Source organism: Atractosteus spatula, chromosome 3, assembly GCF_055471065.1.
Source record: "Atractosteus spatula isolate fAtrSpa1 chromosome 3, fAtrSpa1.hap1, whole genome shotgun sequence".
NCBI lineage: Eukaryota > Metazoa > Chordata > Actinopteri > Semionotiformes > Lepisosteidae > Atractosteus > Atractosteus spatula.
Genome location: NC_142708.1, coordinates 72053262 through 72062224, shown reverse-complemented (window position 1 = coordinate 72062224; position 8963 = coordinate 72053262). Strand labels below are relative to the sequence as shown.

The 8963-nt window shown below is 50.6% G+C and overlaps 1 protein-coding gene across 1 annotated transcript; it reads left to right on the top strand.

Annotated features, from left to right (window-relative positions):
- Window positions 1–2481: 2481 nt before the first annotated feature.
- On the top strand, window positions 2482–7442 carry nccrp1 (P1, F-box associated domain containing). Its single transcript, XM_088910276.1, has 6 exons — window positions 2482–2699; window positions 3883–3963; window positions 4749–4845; window positions 5693–5788; window positions 6771–6909; window positions 7188–7442. Exons 1-6 carry the CDS (start codon window positions 2558–2560, stop codon window positions 7323–7325), a joined length of 693 nt encoding a protein of 230 aa, XP_088766402.1. The 5' UTR covers window positions 2482–2557; the 3' UTR covers window positions 7326–7442.
- Window positions 7443–8963: the final 1521 nt, after the last annotated feature.

The window sequence follows — 8963 nt, the reverse complement described above, 5'->3', positions numbered from 1 at the left end:
TTACTGAGTTCTCTTTTTTTTTTGCTGCGAGACCACAAATGTTAGTTCTTTTTCTTGTGTTTTTCCCCTGTTGGTGTGCAGGTTAATAATACTGTGCAACCTTGAGATATTCAGCTGCCCATCTGCGATCACTCAAACCACAAGCAGCCATGAAACTAGATCAAAGTTCATTCTTGATGTCTTTATTGTAATTTTTTTTTTCCCCAGAACGTCTTGTTTTGGAACTCAGGTTTATATATATATATGTACTGCTTTTTTAATAGTTATTTCTTTACCATCTGGTAGTTATGCCTTGTTGTTCTTCTGCTCAGCAACAGGTTAAATTTATTCACCTGATTAGAAGATTTCTGAAACATAAACCAGGGGGCACAAGGGGCAACGATGTGGAAGAGAATTTCAGACTCCAACCAGTACTTTACCCAAAGGGTGGTGGGAGTGTGGAACAAGCTACCCAGTCATGTAGTTGAAGATACCTTGATTTTTGTTTTTAAGAAATGGCTGGTAGAGACACTTGGATCCATTAACCTTTCAATTAGGCTAAGATATGCTGAATGTCCTCCTTTCATTTTTAACCATCATTATGTTCCTTTTAAAGATCTAGTTCAAGCACGGAGGTGCGTCAGCATGTGCAGGCTGCAAAGGAACAAGAAAAGGTTTACTTCTGTGCTGATAAGAGAAGAAAGGAAACGCAATGTTTCAGCTGTGGAGTCTTCTTTGGAGTGTCAAGAAGGCTCCACAGCTGAAACGTTTCTTTTCTTCTCTTTTTAAAGATAGGATCATTTTAAGTATAAGTATTTTACGTTAGCAAGAACTCTCTCACTTTCACTCTTTAAGCTCTTGCTAAATTGAGGGTGATTAGTATGTAAAAGAATTTTGCATTTTATAAAAAAAAAGAGGTCGTCATGCTTGTGTGCAATAATGCTTCAGTGCATTTACTGTCATGAAACACGGGGATCTTTTTTTGCACCACTGAGCTCAGAAGCATGAATCGTTTTATACCGCGCTCGTCGTATGAGCGGATGTTTAAACAGGACCGAAGGGGAGCTCTGTCTCTGGCTGGAAGCGAACGTCCTTGACAATGATTATGAAGTAATCCTGTGGTCCAACGAGCCAGCGTGAGATTGGGACACGTTTGTCGTTTGGGCCTTGCCAAATCGTGTCACCGCGGGTATGTTTCTGTTAAATTACACAACGGGCCTCTGTTTTCCGTGGGTGGTTGGCCGGGGCTCTACGCAAGATATCGGAGCTCATCAAATGGCATTTTTATATCGTATCGTGTTTTGAACGCACTTTGAATGGGGATGGATGCGACACAAAGGCCCATGCTTGTATGCCAAAGAACCTGCTGCACTGGTGCTGTAATGTGCGTCAGACAGCGGTGTCTAGGACAGCCGAGGTCAAGGGTTAAGACTTCCCGCGCCACACCCACACCCACAGACACACACTAACCCTGCCCGAGCACTGACATGGGACTGCTCGGGCTCTGTGAGAAGCAGGAGTCACAACACACAACACCCCCGAAAGAAGCTAAATTCTCAGAGAGTTTGAGTCCCAAGTTGGGCTCCATGTACTTCATCGCGTCTTTAATGAGCTCTTTAGCTTTCAGACTTCTTTTGACACGAACAGAATTAAGTTGAATTCGGTCGTCAAATCTGACAGGAACCTAATATCATGTCTCTACATTACGCATTAGGACCGAAGGGCGCACCCGGAAAAGTGTTTTTCTGAATTGTTTTTTCTTTTCTTGTCCACGAAAAACAAAACGCAGCGCCTCTGTGGCACCATCGTCTCACCAACAGCGCTCCGGGTTCATTTTCAAATCACTCAACACCGTCTGGCCTGCCTTTCCCAACACTCAAACTCGCTTCTCCCTGAATATCACAGCTGTAGACGCGTGTCTGGTGTAAGATGTACATTGTACGTAAAGAAAAAAATATATATTGACAGCAAATTACCAACTGTATATCGCTACATGCGGACCAACAGTTTTAAGCAGTGGAACTGATTGCACGTATCATTTATTCATTACGGAGCCGTCATTGCTTTGATCTCTAAACCCCACAGAACTGGTGCCCATAATGGTTCTGTTCATATTTGCTACAAATTGCAAGATTTCATTGTGACTAAACCCCAGGCGAATTCTGCAGCGCCGGACATGGACGCGATCAAAAAAACCCGACAGTGCCAGCCAAGTTCACGGCAGCTTCTAGATGGGTTCAGTGCCCAACGTAACAGGTTGTACATGCACGGCAGTAATCACTGCTATCTCATAATTACGAGATAAGGGGGGGGGGGGTAGCAATGCGCTCCCGTAGTCAAGAGCTGTAAATCCGTTAATTGCTCCTGCCGGGTCGTTGTGCAATCGGCGAATCTCGCGAGCTGAAGCGCCGTGAGGAGGGCTTGAGCAATGAGAGAGAGAGAGAACCGGAGGAGGGTGTGGCGAGGGGCGCTCCTGTGTTTAAATCCGGACCTCAGCCTGCCATCCCAGCCGTGAGTCAGCCGGGCTTGGCTGGGTGTGTCTGTCTGCTGCCGTACCTGCGCCGCTGAGCGAGGGAACATGTCGGACTGGAGGAGCAAGTGCGAGAGCGAGTGGAAGTTGAAGGAGAGGAAAGTCCCGGCTCCCGGCACGGTGGACTGGAAGGCGGTGTACGAGAAGAAGCCGTTTGGACGGAACCTTCTGAAGAACCCGGCGCCGGGAGGTATGGACCGGGCAGCGATCGGCTAAAACTGAAACAATGTAGCGCTGCTGTCGGCTCGCAGGACTTATAACGCCGCTGAATGCTATGAAAGGCGCTGGTAGGCGCTGCTCGAATTGTTGAACAATCATTGAAGACGGCTTGGCGGTGATTCAGGAGGGTCGTTGCTTTCTTGAAAGCTAAAATGAAATCTCCTCTTGTAGAAGAGTGAGGCATTCGATTATTCCTGTGTTATTGATCCGGGAGCCACATTCCAGGACCCGTGAGCTGTAACAGCCAGTCTCCTGGTGTGCAGCGTCTCTTTGACTCCATGCCCCCCCCCCCCACTCTTGCCGCGAAGCTCCTGCTGCTCGCGAGAGAAGCGGGTTTTGAGCTCAGTCGTGAAAATCCGTCGCTTAGAATTGCAACACCTTTGTTGTCCCACACTGGTGTTGGAGCAAGAATGGAGGTGGGTCGCTGTGTTTGAGATGTCCTGTTGGTAAAAAGAGGGCAAAGCAGTTGTAGGCTTTGGGAGGTAAAGGCAAACTCGGCTGTTCTAACTGACCTGGGCTGGGGCAGGCCTGTAGCTTATTGCCCTGCAGTCTGGTGTCGGGGGTGCAGAGCTGGGCTGAGGCAGGCTGTGGTGCTGACTGAGGGCTTTCTGCAGTCTCCCCTCCTGAAGCCAGACCTGCAGCCACTCGTAAGAGGCCAGGCTGTGCTGCTGTGGGACTGAGACTGGTCAAAGCCACTGCTCCAGCTGGGGAAGGCCCAAGCACTGCTCTGGACTTGCGTGTGGCTAAGGGCATGAAATATGAACGATTCTTTCTCTTTTAAAAAAATTACAATAAATGCCTTCCTTTTCCTAAATGTATTTAGGACATTAGACAAAAGTCGGTGCATATGCTGTATTAACAAAAACAACAAATCGACAATCTCCTGCCTGCCTGACTAAGTGCAGAAGCGGCTGTTTGGACTGAAAGAACGAGAACAGGCCTGTGTGTGTGAGCACAGCGGTCAGGTGGCAGCAGACCCGTCTCACCGCCCTGAAAAGGAGCTCAGTGTGGTCTCCGGCTGGTGCGCTGGCGGTAGTTTAGCTTGTGAAGAGCCGCTGGCCACTCTCGGGGCTGTGGCCCCTGGGTCCGCGGTGAGCACCTGCCGTGCTGATGGAGCTGTGCTGATATCCTCTCCCCCTCCTTGTTCCCACCAGGCCTGTCTCACACCACCCCCCCTCCGGAGCACGAGCTGCCTGGCATGTTCGGCGCCGAGCCGCCCCGTTCTGCCCCAGAAGGTGGGTGAGGGAGGCAGGAGCCTGGGAGCCTTTGCTTTCGGTCGAGCCTGCAAGGTGGAGCCCGGCACGGGTGGCCTCTGCCTGGCCTGCTGGGTGGAGATTCATACAGGTTTGGGAAGCGGGACCTGGCCTCTTGGTCCATTCAAGGTTCTGCAAGCTGTGGGCTTTCTCTCCGACCGCAGGCAGGGCAGCGTATCGGTCGGTGCAGGCCGACGCCAACAGCGTAAAAGCTGTGAAATAAATCGAGGGATCACTCCCAGTGCAGGAGAAGAGCAGTGAAGCAGGTTGTGGCAGTGTGGAGTAGAGGTCGGGGAGTTATTGAGCTTGAATCCTAGGTAGGGATCTAGGTGGTTTACCTCACCCAGCATGTGCAGGGAAAACCAGTTGAATGAATGTGAAGCAAGCTTGGTGTGTAACAAAAAAAAAAGTAAATCTGACTGATAATTTTGTTTAAAGTGAATGATAACATCTTTACATCCCATGTAATGTTTAATGCTAAGATGCATCGCAGTGGTGTCTTAAGGAGTCTGGATTCAGTTCTACTTTGGTTTGATAATGCAATTGCAGTTTGTTCAGATCAATGAGCAGAAGCATCATCAGCCTTGGGACTCAAAGTCTCATTGCTGGTTGGCCTCCAGAGATCATGTCTGTGGCTGCTCTCGCCTTTATTCCATCTTCCAGGAGCCTGGAGCTGAATGCTCCTCTCCTCTCGAGCGTCCCCTGGCCCGGGCTAGCCTCGGCCTCCCAGACACGATTGGCCAATCGTTCTCCCTCTTGCTGGTCAGGTGACTTCACCGGCTGGACCACCAGCACGGAGGTGCTGCCCTACGACACCAGCGGGATCCCGGAGGGCGCGGTCATCTGCGCGCTGCCCCAGTACAGGTGAGGGGGGGGGGGGAGGGTTCGGGGAGCATCTGTCCTGAGCTGCGCACTCCCTCAAGCCTGCTGGCGCTCCTGGCGAGCTGAGCTCTTCGCTCGAATCTATCTTCAAGTAAACCAACACAGCAGGTTGTTGTCTACAGAAAGGTTGGAGATTAAGTGCTTTTAAACAAAGCTGATCAACAGCCTCCTATGCATCTTAAAACACAAAAATTAAACTCTTTGTTGGGTCCATTAAGTGGATCGTTCTTTTTTTTTTAACTGAAGGCTCAGGTGGGACAGACTCCAGCAGGTGTGGGGGTCCCCAGGACAAGGATGTGGGGGGGGGGTCCTTAATGTGAAGGGACTCATCAGGAAGGTTACCCCCCCCCCACATACACACACCCCCCTTCCCCCCACCAAGAGGGAGGCTGAATCGGAAAGATCTGATCTTTAATAGAAGGAGAAAGCGCCCCAGTCACCAGCAGGTCTGCTGCGTTGTGCTCTCGACAGCCCCTTGCCAGTGTCAGCTGAGCCCTGTCCCCCTGGGCTGGTGACCCCCTAAACCCTTTCTGCCCTCGCTGTCCTTCCAACCTGAGGCTCCTTCAGCTCTGGCCCCTGGCAGCTGTCTGAGCCCCTCTCAGTCACTGCTAGCACACAACTTCAGGAGGAGGGTGGAATGGGCTCGGTAAAGGGGACTTGCTTGAGCCGTCTGAGTGGGTTTGAAGCTGTTGGACCCTGGCTTGAAATCTGCCAGGGCCTGGAAACCAGTTGTGAATCGGGGCTCCTCCTGTTGGTGAAACTGCAGTCCCTGCGAGCAGCACTAGGGGGCGCTGACTAACGCTGTGTCCCGGTGTGTGTGTGTGCACAGCTGGTTCTCTCTGGAGCAGCGTGTGGACCTGAAGCAGGAGGGGCTGTGGGACGAGGTGCTGGATGTCTACCAGCCTGACATCTGCATCCAGGACTGGTAGGTGTTCAGCCGAGCTGCCTGGCACCTGCTGCTTGCACACAGCCCCAGCTCACGCGGAGTTATTCAGGTCCATTGCCCACAAGCACACCTGGCTGACTGCTGTTCACCTTCACCTGTCGTTTTCCGTTAACCGTCAGTAACGAGTTTCCCTCGCGCCTGGTGGCCCCGGGGCATGCTGGTGTGGTCTGTGCACAGAGGGGGGGTCTGACCGAGCTGTGAGCAGCAGGGCGCTGTGCAGTCGACAAGCAGGGATGGGTTAAAAGGGTTCAGGTCAGGATTTAAAATTGCCAATAAGCAGAGTTCTGTACTCCTGTTTCAGCGCAGCATAGCGACCGGTCAGCCACAAAGCACAGGTACGAGCAGAGCCAAACCAAAGCCCACTCGCTGGACTGGACTGTAGGCAAGAGGTTACAAGTACAGTAAATCTGTCATGATTACGTAAATCACTGCTCTGCGCCTGCATTTCTCCATTTCCTTTTCTCATCTCCTCCTCAAAGTTTATTATTGCAACAACAAAAGGGATGCGTGTAGGATTATGCAAAGTAACTAGTCGAGGTTTAGTTCCATGCTGAAAAGAAATGCAACATTTCGGCTGTGGAGCCTTCTCAGCCTGAAGAAGGCTCCACAGCCGAAACGTTTCTTCTCTTTTCAACAGGAATAAACTTGGATTTGTTCCTTGGCAGCCTACACATGCTGATGCAGCACCCTACTCGAACTATATACTGTGTATCTGCACAAGAGTGTATATAACATCATCGGGGGGGGGGGGGTACACAATACAGTTGCGTTTTACCAGAAGATTAAAAAGGTGAAGGAGTCATCGAAGCTGTAGGTTTTATCCGCAGCCCCCTGTGACTTCGTCGCCAGCTCCACAGCTGTGCCGCTGGCGCCCCCTGGTGGCCGGGGGTGCAGCCTGCTGGCCTCCCCTTGGCTCGGCGCCGCTGACGCGCGCTGCTGGCGCCGCTCTCGCCCTGCGCAGGTACGAGGAGAGCCGGGTTCACAAGTTCGTCTACCAGCTGCGGCTGCGGCTGCTGGCGGCGGACGGGCGCACAGTCCTGCAGGAGCACGCCTTCGCCCCCGAGGAGGACACGCGGCGCGACTCCCGCGACTGGAAGCAGGTACCGGACACGCGTGCGTCCAGCGCGCTGCGGCGGCTCTCGCACAACACCGAGCCCACAACGGAGCAGCCTCCAACCACACCTGTATCGGCCGGCTCAGCCTGGTGCATCGGGCAAGGACTGAGCTAGGCAGTAGATATTGAAGCCGGTGCTGAATAGGTGCTGTAACAAAAGTTTTTAACTTTTGTCTTGCCGTTTATTTCACGCAGGTTGTCTTGAGGTATTTTTTCCTCTTGGCCTGAGTAACTGCAGCCCCCTGTGTGTGTTTTTCGGCGCAGGTGTCCCACGTGTTCAGGAGCTACGGGCCGGGCGTGCGGCACGTCCACTTCCTGCACAGGCTGAAGAACATGAACATGGTGGCGTTCAGGGCCACCCGGGCCACCGACAGCGCCGTGGTGGTGAAGCTGAGAGACTGAAGCTGGAAAACGAGACCGTCTGTTATGCTGTTATTCTAGCGTTGTTTAAGCTTTGAAATGTAAGTATCAAGGCCCAGAATGTCAGAACTTTCAATAAAAAAAAATATTTTAAAAAAATCACCCCCGACGTCCGTAACCTAGAAAGCAGCCCCCAGCCGGAACTTCAGGAACTCCCTCTGGAAAGTGGCGCAGGTCGTTCTTTGAGAAGGGGATTGTTAAGAACACTTCTCTAAACTTATATAGCGCTTTTCTGGACACTCCAATCAGTGTTTTACAGGTAATGGGGATCCCCTCCACCACCACCACTGTGCAGCACCACCTGGATGATGCGACAGCAGCCATAGTGCGCCAGTACTCTCCCCACACACCAGCTCTCAGTGGGAGGAGAGCAGAGTGATGAAGCCAGTTCAGAGATGGGGATTATTAGGAGGCCATGATTGGTGAAGTCCAGGGGGAAATTTGGCCAGTACCCCGGGGTTACACCCCTACTCTTTTCGAGAAACGCCCTGGGATTGTTAATGACCACAGAGAGTCAGGACCTCGGTTTTACGTCTCCTCTGAAGGACGGCGCCTTTTTACAATACAGTGTCCCCGTCATTATACTGGGCCATTGGGAGCCACACAGACTTGAGGGTGAGCGCCCCCTACTGCCCCCACTAACACCTCTTCCAGCAGCAACAGTAGAGCGGCTGTCCGGCAGGTAACGGGCTTACCTTGAGCGAGTAAATTACATTTTCAAGGGCCAGAAATCTAGCCTGTACTTTATAAATTAAACACAGAAGCCTGTCTCTGGAAGAGTCCTGGTGGGTGTGGGTATGTGTATGAAGATTGAAATTTGATTTTTTTTTTCTATCATCTTTGATTATAAAATTCCGAGGCCATTTAGTGGTTAAAAGCGTGATGACAGTACAGCGCATGAGCCCTTTGGTGGATGCACAGAGAATTATAAATGGCTCTTAGCTTTCGGTGTTTATATAAAATTTTAAGAAGGGCAGGGACATGGAAAACATTTTTTTTTAATGTGAGTATCGTATTAATTGAATGTACACACGAAAAAGCCTGAGAACGTTCCTGCTTCGTTAACGGGAAGAAAAAAGTTCAAGTCAGAAATGGATAGGTATGTATGTGTGAGAAACAATAATATTTTACTCGGTGTTAACAAGACGAAAACCTTCGTTTGAGTTTAAAATGATTTTGAGGGACGAGGCCGTCCGAGTGATACTACCGGAGTGACTCCGGTCTCCTCAGGCGGGGGCGCGTCCCCGTGTCTCCAGTCTTCACCTGCGAGAGAGAAAATTAATACCAATATTCGGAACGCCTGTTGTATGTGGAGGTAAGATGTTGTGTATAATAGTCGGTATCTGTTGTTCAAGCACCTCTTGTGGAAAGAGGTTAGTTTTAAGGCGGGTATGATGGTATTTGGTTCAAAAGAGTAATTTATTTAAACGTTTTTTCAGTACGTCGCTTTTTTCTTTTCCCAGTACGGCCTTTAGTTTTTTTTTTTAATAGTTGTTTTTCCTGTCTTAAGCAAGCAGGCTTTCTGTGATAAACAGCTGTATCGTTTTTGTGTGACAGTCCTAAACTTTGATATTCCTTTAAATTTGTCCATGTCGCTGTAATTTTGAACTAAAGAGCACT

Excerpts from the sequence above, each read along its gene's own strand:
- nccrp1 (XM_088910276.1), top strand. The coding sequence starts at position 2,558 with ATGTCGGACTGGAGGAGCAAGTGCGAGAGCGAGTGGAAGTTGAAGGAG. Across the intron at positions 2,700-3,882 it reads GAAGAACCCGGCGCCGGGAG|GCCTGTCTCACACCACCCCC; the intron begins GTATGGACCGGG and ends TGTTCCCACCAG. Across the intron at positions 5,789-6,770 it reads GACATCTGCATCCAGGACTG|GTACGAGGAGAGCCGGGTTC; the intron begins GTAGGTGTTCAG and ends CGCCCTGCGCAG.